Here is a 16877-nt window from a genome sequence, read left to right as displayed (position 1 = left end):
GTTATTTTCTGTCTTTTTGTGAAGTGGGATCTCACTGTGGTTTTGATTTGCATTTCTCTAATGACTAATGATGTTGAGCATTTTTTCATGTATTCACTGGTTATTTTGTGTATCCTTTTTGGAGAAATGTTCACTTAATCATCTCTCCATTTTTAATTGAGTTATTTTCTTATTATTGAGTTGTAGGAGTTCTTTACATATTCTGGATACAAATCCCTTATCAGATAAATGATCTACAACCAAAACTCCCCTCTTGAAAACATCTCCAGTGATCCTACCCTTACCTTGTGACAAGCTGCAAGTCACGGACTTGGATTTTGTTAGACGAATTATTAATTTTCTGTAGTATTAGAGAAAGAAAAACAATTAGCAACTCTAGATCAGTTACAGAGTTGCATAAACATGACAATTTCCATGTCATGAAGTGGTTTACCTGCTGAAGTTCCTTAATTTCTTGTGAAGTGAAATGTACTCTATGAGGATTCACCAGCTCAATTGCAAAGGGCCTTCCTGGCAGCACACACCCCGTCATGAAACAGAAACGTGTTGATGGAGTTAACATTTGGGCTAATGCAAGAGGGTTAGGAGGTGTGAAAAAACGAGTTGAGCTCTAGAGGACTGAAAGTTTAGTGACATGACTACATCTGGGGGAGAGAAGAATGTGTGAAAAGAATCAAGGGGCTGTTTGGGGGCTGCTAAACCCCAGGACAGGCAATATGTAAAAACGACTGCTTTCCCAAAAGTCCATGAACAAGCCTGTGTTAATTACAAAATCAAATCCAAACAGCCACTAATTGACTTGGTTACACTAACGTAATGTTGTCACATGCAGCAATGCCCAGGTATACCAAATTGAAATACATTCTCCTAGCCTAGTGAAATGAAAAGCTGAGATTCCATGAGAAGAAGGGACTATAAATCTCGAATACCTCAGGATTACTCTCATCATCCTTCTTGTAATGCAACAATGTAAAATGAGAGAAATGAAGGCTAAGAGAGCAGAAGCACTTTTAAAATGAAGACATTTTGCAATTTAAATGAGGTGCATTTTGAAAATTGTACTGGTACTGAAATGTTATTAAAAGGAACAATTAATTATCAAAGTTTTGGAAAAAATCAGGCACCTCTTTGTTAATGCACATAGAAGTCCCTTATAACCTACAGGTATTCAATAAAGATGGCCTCTGAAGAAATGATCCCTGTTAAAACATAGTCATATAATTTACAAGGGTAGCTCCATAATCCACAAGGCTTCCTCACATGGAGAAGCTCTGGACTCTGCCAACTTTGATTATGACTAAGTGACTACAAAAAAGCTGCTGTCTGAAAAGGGTGATAATCTGAAAGTTAGTTCCAGTCAAGTGATATTGTCACAATCTTACCATTTCCTAATGTTCTCACATCTACATCTTCTCTCCCAGAGGATGAAAAATTAAAGCCTTTGGAAAGCAGATAAAGAAAAAAAAAATCAGAGACATAACAGTGCTAAGACTTTCATTCCCATCCTTTGGTAGAAACCCAATTTGTCTTAAACAATCTACAAGAGAATCCCAAGGAATAGTCATCATCACACCTCTAATCCCAATCTCTACTAAAAATAGCAATGATAATAAGCACTTGAGCACTTATTACATACCAGGTACTGAGCTAAAATTCTGCATACATTATTTCATTCAATCCTTATTATAACCTTATGAGGTAGGTATTAAATAAAAGAACACCAAGCTTCTAAAAGGTTAAGTACTTTCCCCAAGGGAACATGATTAAATGGCAGAGCTAGATGTTTCTAATGTCAAAGCCAGACCTTACTTATCATCCCAGCCCACCATCCCATGGGAAAGCCAAAGGCAGAGCACTGTTTGGAGGAAGGCCCCACTACCACCCTGGCTACAAACTTATGGTGAAAAATCTATCTTTCGTCTTTTCCTTAAAACAAAAGAAAACAAAATAAAAACATTATTTGAGAATTAAACTCTATGAAAGGAAGAGGAGGGGGGAAAAAAAGGTTTGATTCTAAAAGGAAATTCATTATGTAAGCAAACCTAAGCTGGAACCACAATATAACTAGTATACATTTTAAGATAGATGGATCATCACAGACTAAAAGCTGCAAATATTGGAATGGGAAAGTGGTCAATACAGTGTGGGTGGGCAGGGGAAGTGGTTCCATGACAACTTTCTTAGATACAGAAATAACTGATGATTTCACCACAGGAAAGATTACCACGAGCAGGCATTATTCTAAGTACTTCATATATGTTAACACTATGAGGTAGATACTATCATTATCCCCATTTTACTTATAAGGAAGGTGAGACAGAGACAGCATAAGTAACGTGCCTAGGATCACATCACTGGTAATTGGTAGGGTCAGGATTTGAACCAGCCTGGCAGTCTGGCTCCAGAGTCTCTTAATCACTGTCTACACTGCACCACCACAAAGACAGCTGGAAGAGCTCAGACTCGTGCCAACTGGGACAAGCAAGACCAATCAGTCCTCTTGTACCAGGGATTGGGAAAGACTAGGATGTTTTGGAAACCCTGGTCAATCCATAGTTCAGCCACTTTGGAGAGCACAAGATGAGGAAGGACAAGATTGCTGGGAAGGACAGACAGGAAAGGTAGAAGGGAAGGAGGGTCTGTACCATTTTGACAGACATTTTTCTCCTAGGAAAGGTTTAATATGCAAAGGTCCCATGTAGATTTTAGAAAAAGGAAGGCTAAAAGGCTTGAAAAGTGCTATAAAAACTACACTGAAGATCAGCTCTCCTTTCTAGGATGTTTAGCTGTGAAGAAAGTAAGATTTCACCCTTCCTTCACCTTTAAGACATCCCTTTAGCAAGTCAAGGCCAACGCTTGTTGGAACCATGGGCTCCAAGCTGTTGCCTGTCACCCACTGCCAAGGTGAAGTGGGCTCTTCTCTGCCCCACATGGCCCAAAACTGTGGGTCTCCCAGAAAGGACCAACCCAGGACTGGTTAGGTAAGGCCTAGGTATCTAAGGTCGGCCTAGAATTCAAGCTGCTCAGAGGTCTGGGTAACTTGTGCAGTGTTAACACCTGGGGACTAGCCAAGAGGGCAGCCATGAGGGGCACAATGTCAGGCTCTTCTCCAGGGGAAGAATCTACACCAGGCAGGTAGTAGGATTCTGCGGACCATTAAGTCCCAAAGAACCCTCCATTCCATGTCTATACTCCATTGTCAAGCAGCTAATAAACCTATAGCAACATCAGCAGCTTCTAGTCAGAGTCAACAGACTCAAGAGTAGTGCTAACTAGGGATGGACAGCTACATGGAGAGTTCAAAATGGCATCTGGGAAGCTGAAAGATACTCCCTGGGGTGGGGGTGGGGGGCTGTAGTTTGTCTTATACCTGCCCACCTCCATCTCTAATCCAGGCATAATACTGGGGAACCAGGGCCCTACAGTGACTAAGCCATAACCTGTGACTGATAGGAGTGGAGGGAATGAACAGGACACAAAGAGGTAGATCTACTAGTGACTACTCAATCAGACCAGAAATCTCAAATTCATAAATTAGCCCATAAAACTTCCCACAAATTCCAGCCCATCAATAAGAAAAAAGTACAGAAAACTAGGCTCTTGAGAAGTCCAAAGAAACATTAAATCCAGATTAAGGGAGAAGGGGTATTTATTATATCTTTTAGAAAAATGTTGCAAATTTGGACCCTACATTGAGAAATACTTCAGGGGGCAAACTTTAAAAAATAATTTGCAATTATGAATAATAAATGACAAAAAAAGGAAAAGGAGTCACTGCCTTAAGTATGAGGAAATATATGCTTAAAATTTAGTTGATTTTTCTAAACTCACATTACGCCTTGCCTTATCCCCCTAATCCTGTGAGCTCTACAGACTTCTGCTCAATGGAACAGATATTTCAAACATACAAACAAACAAACAACAAGGACAAAACCAAGGGCAAGAATGATCAGGAACTGTAAGGGGTTCAATAGTCTGTAGTGGCTCTCATACCTGGGGGCAGATAGACAATGGGACTGAAGGATGGGCAGAGGCCAGATGATGACGGTCTCAGAATATCAAGTTATATAGTTTGGACTTTACCCTGTAGCTAGTCACTGACCAGTTTTCAGCAGGGAACTGACATGACAAATATTTATTCCATAAGTGAAGTAATAAATGTATTAGGAAAACATTTCTTAGACATATTGATTTTGAGAGTGTGTCAAAGTTTTACTTATTAACTAGAGAACTGGCAAGTAGAGAATATGATGTGTCAGTCTGAAGTGGCTGAGAAACAAGTTTGTATCTCCCACTGAGGGGAAGGAGTACTAGTTACTTCTGCTTTATAGAAGTAGCTAGGCTGCTTCATGCAATACTGGTTTATTTTCATAGAGCTGTAAAGCACAGAGGTACAACAGTCAGAACCATTTTCCCAGAGTTGTCAGATGTGAATCACAGAAGTAACGAGTAATGTATCTGAGAAGCACAAGTTTAGCAAATCGATGCTATTAATCAGGCATTTCAAACAACACGGTTTTATTTCACGACAAGGAGCCAGTTAGCACAGAGGCCCAGAGGTCTGCTTTTTCTCAAGCGGCTCTTAATAAATTTCCTCAGCACACAATTACAGATGCTAAACACACAGTTTGCTTTATTTTCAGTTTGGAGAAATTTTTTTTCCCTCCTCAAATGGAAAATGACAACAAATCACCTTCATGAAAGATTTCAAGGGGGAAACATATAGCTATTTTAGAGCCCCCCAACAGCCCTCTTGGTAATGGAGGCTTCCTTGGGACCCAAATAATCAGAACAAAATCTTGAATTTTCTTACAGAAAGGGAATAAGGTAGCCCCCCCAAAAGAGTTTGAAGGACACTTTTCATGCTAACGCTTTATTTTCACTTCTTCGTAACTTGGGTAAGTCTTAGGAGATAATCAGCGTGTAAATATTAAATCAAGTAGGTAAAAGCTCGTGGCAATAGCCCTTTACAGCTAAGATTTTGAAAAATATTACGTTGCTAGGTTACTTTCTTCTCCATTCAGTAAACAATTCTTAAAGGCCCTTTTTAAAAGGGCCCACCTACCTGATAGGCAACAAATTATAAGAGGGATATGGTTTTTGAAGTGCTTCTCTTTCCTCTTAACAAGCAGAGAGCTGGAAGGGATAGCCATGTCTCATTTTGGTCACCTGCTCGCCATTCCTAAAGCAGGCTTGTCTTAAGGTTTGTGAGAGAAAAAGATGGATGTCTTGGTCTATCTGGTCCTTCAAAAAAGGTGTTCTGGGACTTCCCTGGTGGAGCAGTGGATAAGACTCCATGCTCCCAATGCAGGGCCTCGGGTTCAATACCTGGTCAGGGAATTAGATCCCATATGCCTGCCGCAACTAATAGTTCACATGCCACAACTAAGGAGACTGCCTGACGCAACTAAGGAGCCCACATGCTGCAACTAAGGAGCCTGCCTGCCGCAACTAAGACCCGGCATAACCAAATAAATAAATAAATATTTTTTTAAAAGGTGTTCTAATTATGCTAGGAGACCCACTCCAAAGAGTATGATATACTTACTCATTGTCTACAGTTTCTCCTGATGTACAACATGGTTTCTTGTGATTGAAATCTTAGTCCCTTTCCTCTAGTCTAATCCTAGGTGAAATCACAAGGTTTTTTACTCCTTTGACCTGATAGCCCTATTGAGCAAAGAAAGCATATGCCTGACAGGATCTGACTCACCCCACAAACCTGGGCTCATTAATACTTAGGAAATTAAAACAACACAACTACTATTAAGTCTTTGTAAAATGGTAGCTATTGATCTATTTTCTCTAGGCCTGAACTTTATTCTAGGCCACTTTAGCCGTTAAGATGGAAGCTGGGCATTTGCCAGTGATTATTCTTGAACAGCACTTGATGTGGAAGCTGTATTTTAATTACCTCATATTCCCAAAAAGAGGCAGAGGCTCAAGGTGTCCCAAGGTCAGAGCTTAAGTGCATTCATTTAAAGTAGTTTCAATTGTTTTGAATTTGCCCAGGAAAAAGCGTAATCTTGAGAGAGGAGAGAAATCCTAGGGCACCTTGGCTCAAATCCAGCCCAGGGCAGAGGAGCTCAGGACACAGCGGTCCCTGTTCACAGGAAGCTGCCAGCCAAGGGGCCCAGACTTGGTGGTGGTTTACAAAATATAGAAATCTTTCCTGCCACCTTCAAGAAGTCTATTCATGAATGACAATGTAACTAAAATATGGATATTATAACACTTACTCTCTGCTTTGAACACTGTCAAAAGATGGTCTGAAATTAATTCTTCCACTGAAGAGTCCAGCTTCCTTTCTCCGTCAATTATCCAAGGAGTTTGTGGTAGATTCCTGGAGTATTTATTATATCTCCCTGCCAAAGAAATATAAAGGTCACCTGGATGGAATGGTGTGCTTAACACAACAGGATAAAAAGGAAAGCAACAGCTATTTATTGAGTGCCAGTATCCTAGGTGCTATGATATAAAACAAGGTTTAGCCTTCAACTAACTTACAATCTAATTTGGAGAGTCAACACATACACATAATTAAATGAAAAAATTTAAGGTAGCAATAGAAGAGATGGCTAAAGACACGGTATGAATCATCAAATGAGTTCTAAAGGAATGCTCAATATACTTATTAATCTTTTTGGCTGACTGAACAAGTTACAATATTATGGAACACACTATGAATCACTTAAAAAAAGAGCAACTACTGTTTTTATGCCTGGTTAATAACACTCTCAGTGTAATAGTCATTGGTGATAATGTATTCCAAAGAATTCAAATACAGGAAATTTTGAAGTTTTTGTAAGCAAAAAAAAAAACCCTAACAGAATATGACTCACTGTTTTATGAAAAAAGCTACTCCAAGGCAGGTAGCTTTTATTACGCCAGGGCAGGGTATTATACTCAAGACTAAAGAGCAATTTCATTTCAGCTATTACTATGAAACAGCTGTAGCTTTCAAAACAAAAACTGTCTACCCGATTTACCTCTTGGGAAAGTCAATGCAACAATTTCTTTTTCCAGGCAGAAGCCAAATGTTTAGTCATTTTGCAGATAATAAAATAACTTTTTTCAGGATTGATTTCATGTTATAAAACATCCTCTCCCTTCTCCTGACCAGTCTGAGGTCTGTACGTGTACCCATATTTTTACCTGGCCATCTCTGATGAAAACTATTAAACCTGGGAAGTATCATTTCCCTTCAACATGGCATTTTAAATAACAAATCTCCTGAGTGACCCTTAAGAATGCCTACAGAACCTACAATAAACTTGGTTATCAGCTCTAGTTCTCAAAAGAGTTAACTAATCAGAAATTAATAACAACAGTAAGAAGGAAACAGAGGAGGAGTTAGTTGAGTTTTTCAGAAAGCAGAGAAAATTGACAATGTAAGTATATCCTGGACTGAATATTTTACCAGCCACAAAAACAGCACCATGAGCACATTCAATTTCAACAACACTGCATACAGCCTTTGGTGAGTTTGGAGGACAAGGAAACTGCCTGCAAAACAAAATAAATTTTACAGCTACTATTTTCCAGACATGATATTGAAACACATAACTAAGATGAATCAACACTGTCTGAGTTACACAGAGCCTGAGTCTCTCAAGGACTAAGCCTCTCCCTAATTTTAAGTTTTGGAACCATAAGTGTCTCTTAGGCCTCTGGAGTACCACTTTTAATACATGAGAGTGGCACTAAGTAAATAAGGGCTCGCTAATAACATTCATGCTCAGGAGGCCTCATGTTCCCAAATGACAGTTTCCAAAATCAACCTGGAGATTTGGGGAAAAAAATGCATCTATATGTAGTGGCAACCTCTCCAGGTTATTTTGCTATCCATGAACACTTGCTGCTGGCTGACAAGGTCCTCAGTCATTTGGGTAAAGCTGGTGTGCAGTCAGAGACTGGCCACATGAGCATGTCCCACCTATGGCGAGGGTACTCCCAACATTTTTCTCTCTTTTTCCTCTTCATTTCAACTATGACCTTGGGAATCAGACCACAGAGCCAGAAAAAGTGGAATATGGCAGACTCTGTCCTTTAGCTAAGAAACTTCAATCCAGCTGAGGACAGACCAGAAAGAGCAATGCATGGCTTTATTCTCTGTCCACCATCTGAGAAATTCCAAAGCCATGGAATGGAATCTACCTGTAAATGACTAGGTGTGGACTTAATCCAAAATGCTTGTCTTAAAGTTTTCATTCCGTTTCCCAAGATGTCTTAACAAAGAAAGCACTTAGAAACTCAGGAACTATTGCTTGTAGAGAGTAACTGTCTTTACTTCCTAAAGTTTAATAGGGAATTCCCTGGCAGTCCAGTGGTTAGGACTCTGTGCTTCAACTGCAAGGGGCACAGGTTCAATCCCTGTTCGGGGAACTAAGATCCCACAAGCCATGCAGCGTGGCCAAAAAAAAAAATTTTTTTTAATAAAAATATTTCCATTCTGAGACTCATGTTTAGTCAGAAAAATATATGAAACCTTCGTCATAACTTCTTCTGGAAGGATAACTATGATAATATTTTATTAAATAAAATGAACACACTGAGAATTAAATCTAAGATTTACTGTAGTTCAGTATATTTTAACAAGAAAGGAAACTCAGGAGCCCTTTTCTCCCTCTTCTGGAGATGTACAATAACAGGAAATCCAGGACAAGGGATGTAATGGGGCCAGTAGTAGGCTGGAGAATCAGGAAACCTGGCTCTATGTCCACTCTCTATTGCCCAGTTGAAATCTTAGGCAAGTCAACTCCCTCTTTGGACCTCAATATCCTCCTCTAAAAGATAAAGAAGTTGGACATGATTCATAAATTCAAATATTAATTTGACATTTACTGAACACCACTACATGCCAGATACTGAGCCAGGGATTGGGGATATAATAAAGATTAAGACACAATCCTGTTCCCTAAAATATATCCAGTCTTGTTTTAGAGATAATCCAGATTATTTCTAACATTCCCTTTATTCTAAAATTCCATGATTATTTCTTGTTACTATAATTCTACTTACTTGCGGAAATCCTCTTCTTTAATCTTATTCAAAGCTTTCATAACTGCCATTCTAGTGAATACTGACTATATAGGGTAAAATGAAAAGAAAAGACATTTTATCACCCATATAAGAAAACATCAGAGTTGAAACAAAGAACATGGTTGGAGAAATTATATCATTTTAAACCATACTTAAAAGGGAGAAATACTTAATAACTTCAAGAAAATAAATGAAGCACAAGTGTTCATACTGTCAGTTCTGTGATTGGTAGACCCTATAACCCTTCTCTTCAATCTAGTCTATGTCTATAATACCAAGTGGATCTAGCAGAATGTCTTCTTCACTGCACTCTCCCATTCCCCTCAAAATGTGGTATTCTTCAAATACAAAAATGATGACATTGCAGGAAATGTGCTTTGAATATTTTTTCCTAGACCTCAAAAGAAATTTAGACTGACCCATCTATCTTTTCTTCCCTACATCCCTCAGGGGCTACGGTATATAGTTTAGGAGTTGGCTGCCAGGGTAAGGGGTAAAACAGAGCCAACCAGCCTGACTTGGCATCTAGCAATTCAATATCACTCACCAACCTCTGAGAAAGTAAATTAATCCACTATACTGAATTAAAGGGCATCTACAAATGTCCCACTCTGGGTTTTTTAAAATAAGAAAAGCCAAACCTCATGGTAGACATACTAGAACTAATTAGTGCATATATTTGTGGTCACTATGATAAATCACAATTATTTCTTCTGTTATGAGAAATTATACTTGACTGAAAAGAAGAATAATGTAGGTATCTAAACAGTTTATCATCAAAAAACTGATTTTCTAAACCATATTCTGGGGAACCCTAAGGTGTCCTAGGGTTAGAATTAAAAATTAAGTGCCTGCTTGTTAAGATATGAAATCTTAGGCCTGAAAGAATCTCAAAAGGTCATTCAAATTATTCCCAGCCATAAGGCAGGAAAACTACATTTAAGACTATACAACACCTACTGGCCAAATGGCGTGGTGTCCATGATCGTTTGACAAAAACTTCCTTACTCTATTATTTGATGCTGGTACTTATATACTTCCTCAAAGATAACAAAAAATAAAACTAGATCTTTAATATAAATATGGCTTACAGCTCATTTGGGCAGAGCTTCCCAATTGGTATGGCAAAGCATACCACTGGGCTACAGTTGTGCCCAGATCCCTCTAGTTCACCAGGGCTGAGGGGCAGGGCCTGGAACAATGAGTACCCCCAGGCCTATTGCTTACAACTTAGAGCAACTTCATCTGTTAACCTCAGGGTGCTGGCCAAACATGGTAATGTTCTAGGTATACCATGATGTGAGAAAGGGAGGCAAGAAGTGTTTTAGGCTTCCTGCATTTCTGATTATTTCCACACAGGGTATTTGGCAAATGTTACAAACTCCCCAACCCTCCCCTCCCACCCCAGGCAAGAGGAAAGACCAAAAGATGTATCTTTGGCAATAAACTTATATTCTTTTTAACAACCACAACAGCAAAATGGACGTCGGTAAAACTAGGAATGCCTGAGTCTACACAAAACCAGCTAAGTAACTGGGGTGTGAAAGCTTGCCAATATCATGCCATGCTATTCTATCCTGGCATAATAGAAACTAAAAGTACATGCTAACTAATTTTTCTCATTAACATGAAGACCAGCTCACATCAGACAGTAAAGGAGAGTTTAAATAAAATACCTTTTGGCAAATGTAGCCTGAAATAGGCTCTATTAATTCAGGACTGTTCTAAATAAAATAATTTACTTTGGATTATATTTTCAAAACACCGATTTCTAGAAAATAAATATTAGACAAAAGTTTGGAATGGTGATGATACTGAACAGGTATTTTCCCAGATGACATAATCTTGGGGAAACAATCCAGACACTGACACAAGCATGAGAACATTTGTGTGTTATGACTTCCCAGCCAAAGGCAAAGGTGTTGAGAATTGAAAAAATGGAAATAAATGTAGCAAATGGAAATATTTAAAGACTGATTCTTAGTATAATAGATTGCCAACATTTCTAATGCATATCCTTTTTGTTGTTAATTTGAATATTCAGCTCAGACAAAACTCACTAAAGAGTAAGAAGCAGGAATCCTTACCTGTTTGTTTTTGGCTGGCTTGAAACAATCTGGGCATATCGCACGTCTAAGTAAAATTCAAGGTAATATAAAAGATTAATGAGTTTATTTTGGGGAGGATAAAATTCAGATATATTTTATACAACATGGCTGCTAAATTCAGGATATCAGAAGCAGACAAAATGAATCCCTCTATGAGCTGCATTGGTTTGCCTAGACCCTTATGTCAGACAGCTCACAACCTACTAAGACATGACAAGTTCTGACAGGCTCATTAGAAAGAAGAGCAATACTATTTTCATGAAAATCAAAAAATATTAACAATGTTGCACAATTGGCATTGTTGTTTACATTGTAACTTACAGGAAGTGGCAATCCTCAACTGTTTCTGGGTGAGCAAAGACCACACTCACTTCAAACAAGCTCTAAAAATTATAAAGACAGTTTAAAGATGAGCAAAAGGAAACTAACATCTAACAACTTATGAATGGAAACAGAAATTAACTCTCAAAGACTGGCTCAGAAAAAGAGTGACAAGAAAAACTGGAAATACTACTGTTTTCAAATCAGCTTGTTCACAGGGCAGCTGTAAAGGAAATCATTTTTTTTTTTTTTTAACTTCTAAAACTCAATCATCAGTGATCCCACAAAAAACAAGTTTAAAACAAATTTTAAAATAAATTTGTATGATTTTTTGTACATGTATACATTTTTGTACAAGTATATTTTTTCTACATTTATAAATTTTGTATAAGATTATACAAAATTCCACACTGAGAAAAATATATAAATGTACAATTAGGTATGAAGATGAATGAGAATTCAGGGAATTGGAAAGGGATAACTGAAAGAAATGAAGAATTACTCCTGTCAGTACTATGATTAGAATTATTAGCAAAGCAAATAGCACTTTATGCACATGCTTAAAAACTCTGTATGAGGCTTGTTTTAAGTGCTCAAACTTCTTAACGGATTTGACTTTTAAAGGCAAGATCTTAATTTTTTGTTTTATTAAAAAAGTGATCATAATAAATTATAAAATAAGCAAACAGGATGGGTTTTCAATCCCATTCCACTGAGGTAGAACCAGTAACAGTTTGGCATGTTTCCTTCTAGCCATTTTTATGAATATAAACATAAATGTATATACTTCTTTGTATATTAAACAGACTTGGAAAATTGCTTAATTCAATTAATATTGCATCACGAACATCTTTTCCACTCTAGGGACTGCTGGACGTTTAAGTTGTAGTTAAGTTTTTTCTGTTTTTAAAAAATGCCACAATGAACATCCTTGTACACAAAAAAGCACAAGTTCATACTCTATATACATTTACCTCCATGGAGATTATACAAAATTCCACACTGAGAAAAATATATAAATATCATACCATATAACAATTTTTCCTTTTTTATTGTGTTCTATATTTTCTGATTGCATTGGATCGTCAGCAGGCCTATTAGCGACTCTATAATCACAATAGTGAATAGCTAAATTTTTGCTCTAATCTACAAAATAAAATTAAAATTGCAACACATTCTTTTTACTCAAGAAAACTTCATTCATCCTGAATCCATTAGAACATTACCGCATCTTTTGTTTTTTATTTTCTGTTCTCACTGATTCAACATGTAAAATTATCTGTGCTTCAAACTGAAATTTGAGGTTAAAATATTTTGCATCAATGACTTCTCTAATTTCCAAAGTACTTTCATCACCTCATTTCCTCTTCATACTATCGGTGAAGTGGTTTTATTCTCTATTCTGTTAGTAGTCAGTTTAAAGGACAGAGCTTACTCTTACTAACAGAGGGAAACAGAGCTATGTAATTCAGAACGAGGAAAATTTTTTAATTACTTAGCTTTGAAAGATGGTTTTGTGACTTTACTTGAATAGGGGTGTGTCTGATATTCAGGGAATTTCCTTCATGCAAAATGATGAAGCAATGAGGCCATACTATTAAAGTCTAATTTAAGAGGAGCTGGGAATATGTCCTGTTTCCATCTCTGGAAACCTATTGAACTCTTCCCTAAAATTCAATCCATTTCAAAGGCTGAGGCAAGGTCTGCCTTGGAATAGGGGAGATGGTAAGTGTTCTGGTTTCAAAGGCAGTCTGCTTAAAATTAAACAGAGGGACCTGAGATACCAACAAGGTGGGATAGGTTGAGCCCATGCTCACTGTAGTTGAATAGGGTCTGTCTGCATATTTGAAAACAAAACTAGCCACAGATAACCAAAATTAAATAGTCTAGAGCTGACTCCACACTTGTTCCTAGTTATTTATGTTTAGCTTTGTATCAGTAAATCTATCTAATTAAACTATAAATATACTAAAGGCAAAGATTCACTTCTAACCTTTTAAGGTCAATTAGGATACACTGCACCTGTTATAAGTGTCTTGGATCACAAAGAAATCTTTAAAAAAAAAAAAGAAACAAAGAAAAACCTTAACCTCAATTTAAGACTGTTAGAAATTAACATTTTAAAATCTTAAAAATCCTTCATTGGATTATTGAAAGAGAAGATTCTTTTGGATAACCAAAACTCTGCCATTTAATGAAATAAAACTAGTAAAACCACAGAATAAAATTAAAAATGCTGATGACCCAATACCTTTCCATCAATGGGAACACCCAGTTCCTCTGAAAACAGGGGGTGAGTTATCCATTTGTAGGCTTCTTTTAGCTGAACTGTATCATTTCTTTCCAGCGACAGACTCTGCTTTCTGAATAACATAAAAATTAATTCACTGACATGAAAAGCTTCATTTTTATGAAAGTAAGAATTTATGTGATTATTAAAAAGTATATATTATTGAGTGCCTACTATGTCCCAGGCACTATTGTACACATTAGATAGAAAGCAGAGACCAAAGCAGACAAAAATTCCTCAGTTCATGGACCTATATTCTAGTAGAATCAAGAAACTGCTTTTTTTTAATGGCATATAAGACAGTTTTTGAAGCTTCAAAGACAAAAGCATACAAATGAGGTTTTTCTGAGATAGAATTGCCAGATTCCAGGATTTATACATCAGAAGATGGAAAGGTGGAATAGAGAGGATTATTTATTGCTTAGAAACTACAAACTGTGTATTACAATAATCTCAGACCAAAAATGTTTGTATCTACTCTCTTTCTGATAATGGGGGCTTACTTTTGGGAAATCAATGTAAAAGCTGTACTTCTCTTTACTGGTAAAGAAGAAGTATCAAATCCTAAAGTATCAGTGTTCTAGAATGCTCATCAATTTAACAACATATAAATATCTCAATAAATATTTTACATTCCCCCAAAATCTACTCATGAGCCAATAAATAGGTTTGGGGAAGTCCCAATTATGAGTTCTAGCTTTTAGTTTGTAACCTAAAATGAGATAGAAAGGAACTGAAGAAAAAGGAAAGAAAAACATGGTATGGTAATATTTAAACAGTCCTACTCTGCAGTATCACTATTAAACAGGCTGTATCATTCAAATAATTAAAACTTCAAATCAGTCCTATAGCTATTTACAGGACTGCTTTTAACAAGAGAGGTGTTTAGGCCAACTTGCGAATCATTTCTTTCAATGTCCTATTTTCACTATTAGAAAGGACAATATAGTCAATATCCATTGTAATTTAATTCCTCAAGACCAAAAGACACTAAGAATTACAGGTAGAAAACAAAAAATAATTTAGCTAATGGCTAAACTTAATTGATCTAAATACACACACATACACACACACACACACACACACACACACACACACACACACAAAGACCACTGTCCCTCTAAAAGATGCAAATTAAGAAATAGTTGATCTACCCATTCTTATCCAGCTGAGAATAAATGGTTAAACAGAGTGCTTTCATATGCTTTGGGATTGTGGTTTAACAATGAAATACTCTGATAAGCCCTACATCTGACAAAAAAATTAAGTTAGTTCCTTACACTTAAGAACTTATTCAAACACTGAGCGTTTTAGCTTCATAAACTGTTCCTAGTTCTCTATCAGAAACATTTTAGAAATTTTCAGACTATCTTGATATTGTATCAACAGTTTAACTAATGATGTTTGCATAAAATAGCATCGCAGTTGAAAAGTAAATAATTAAGGTATGAGCACACATTTTAAAGAATAAAAAGGTGAAACAGAAAACACAAGAATGGAAAACCCTTTAAAAATTGTTTAGACTCTAGAGAGTACAAAGGATTGTAGCCAAAGCCAATCCTAAAAATGGATTAAAACATTACTCATTATATATTTAAGAAAACTGATACTTTAAGTCCCTCATGTCTCTGAAAAACATTTAAAGCACGTTAATCCAGTTTAAAAACTTCAACAGTAATTTTTTCCTTCCAGATTAAAGAGCTATAAGAAAGCGTTAAGAGACATTTTGGAAATCTTAACCTCACATTTAAGGCAAAAATATAATACTTAAAACTCCATATTTTCAATCCTGCAAGTTGAATGTGGCTAATATCTTTTCTAATATAATTTAGGGTGAATGTTTTCACAAAGGTCCTTAGCTTATGGCTGATGGTCCTTTAGGGGAATCAGTAGTCATTAAGGTAAATTCAGTACCAATTTAATACTTAGTAACTGCATTTCCCTCTTTCCTCTGCTAGATAACTAATGATGAGGATATTAATTAGGATCACTTTTGCTATAGATACAACAGAATAACCATTCTAAAGCAAATATGAACCAAAATATCCAATACATTTTTTCCTAAATTCCTTGAATCAATTCTTTAACGGCAATTCCTCCACAACCTTTTGATATTAGAATGAACTAGGGACACTGAGAGAAAAGACTACTATTCTATATTTTTTTCTGTTCTAGTATCCCTATATTGATCAGGATCTTTTGGAAGAACTAAGCTTAGTTTAAAATCCTTCAATAAGAAATAACAACAGCAAGCAAGATAGATGCAAACTGGAAACATTTAAAAAATAGCATGCTCTGACTTGACTATGCTAACAAATTTCTCATAGGATCAAATTTTATTATGCCAGAATCACAAGCATTTGAGACTAATTTAACATAACCTAACAGAACCCCCAAACCTTTAATAAATATGTGGTTACTACCCTTTTAAAAATGCAGATGTGAAATACAACACACACAAAAAAGCCAAATCAACTAATTTTCTATAAAACACCAAGTATGAGATTCTGATACAGAAATTTATACTTCTCTCTGTGGTTTTCTTTCCAGAGTACACAGGAAACTCCAGTAGTCACATGGTCCTTTTCATACTGGTATAAAATTTTTAATTTCAAAATCCAGAAAGCTCTGGGAAATTAAAGATTTTTTCCTTAACTCAGTTGGCAACCAAACTCTGACTTGAACATGTGAGGCTATTTATTTAGACTTTGTTTATCAAATTTATTGTGACTATTCATATATTTCACTGCAGAAATAGTAATGTTTGATTATATAGTACTATCCCAGACTCTAGGGGAGATGGGTATATTATATATGGTATTTATACTGCATTATATTTCTAAAGTCTAAAAAATTCTAAATTTCAAAACACATTTGGCACCAAGGGTTTCAGATAAAGAATTGTGGACCTATGTTTTCTATGTCTTATCTATGTATAAACTCACTGTTGTTCTGCCTTAACTAGGACTTTACTATGTATCTTTTATAGCATAATTAATTTTATAATTTAGTTTCTAAAACCAGTATAAAATGTGTTCCTTTAAAATAAGTTGCCAAACTACATGCATTTACATTCATGATAAATCTACCAAAAAAAAATGAGTCTGCTTTAATAG

General features: G+C 36.3%; 1 protein-coding gene across 6 annotated transcripts in view; it reads right to left on the bottom strand.

Moving 5' to 3' along the window:
• Positions 1-16877, bottom strand: part of PUS10 (pseudouridine synthase 10) — a 69288-nt gene that overhangs the window by 14579 nt on the left and 37832 nt on the right. For all 6 annotated transcript variants that reach the window (XR_009566133.2, XR_009566134.2, XM_030877312.3 and 3 more), the window contains exons 6-14: positions 13723-13834; positions 11472-11533; positions 11130-11175; positions 9022-9086; positions 7421-7506; positions 6240-6365; positions 1383-1439; positions 434-510; positions 285-340 (exon numbers count right to left, since the gene is read on the bottom strand). Coding sequence is in view for 4 of the 6 variants with exons in the window: in XM_030877312.3 (XP_030733172.1) it covers positions 285-340; positions 434-510; positions 1383-1439; positions 6240-6365; positions 7421-7506; positions 9022-9086; positions 11130-11175; positions 11472-11533; positions 13723-13834 (687 nt within the window). In the remaining 2 variants the exon portion in view is untranslated. The remainder of the gene's footprint in view (positions 1-284; positions 341-433; positions 511-1382; positions 1440-6239; positions 6366-7420; positions 7507-9021; positions 9087-11129; positions 11176-11471; positions 11534-13722; positions 13835-16877) is intronic.

Source organism: Globicephala melas, chromosome 12 (assembly GCF_963455315.2).
Source record: "Globicephala melas chromosome 12, mGloMel1.2, whole genome shotgun sequence".
NCBI lineage: Eukaryota > Metazoa > Chordata > Mammalia > Artiodactyla > Delphinidae > Globicephala > Globicephala melas.
Note: the sequence above shows the minus strand (reverse complement) of the source record. Positions and strands in the feature narration are given on the sequence as shown.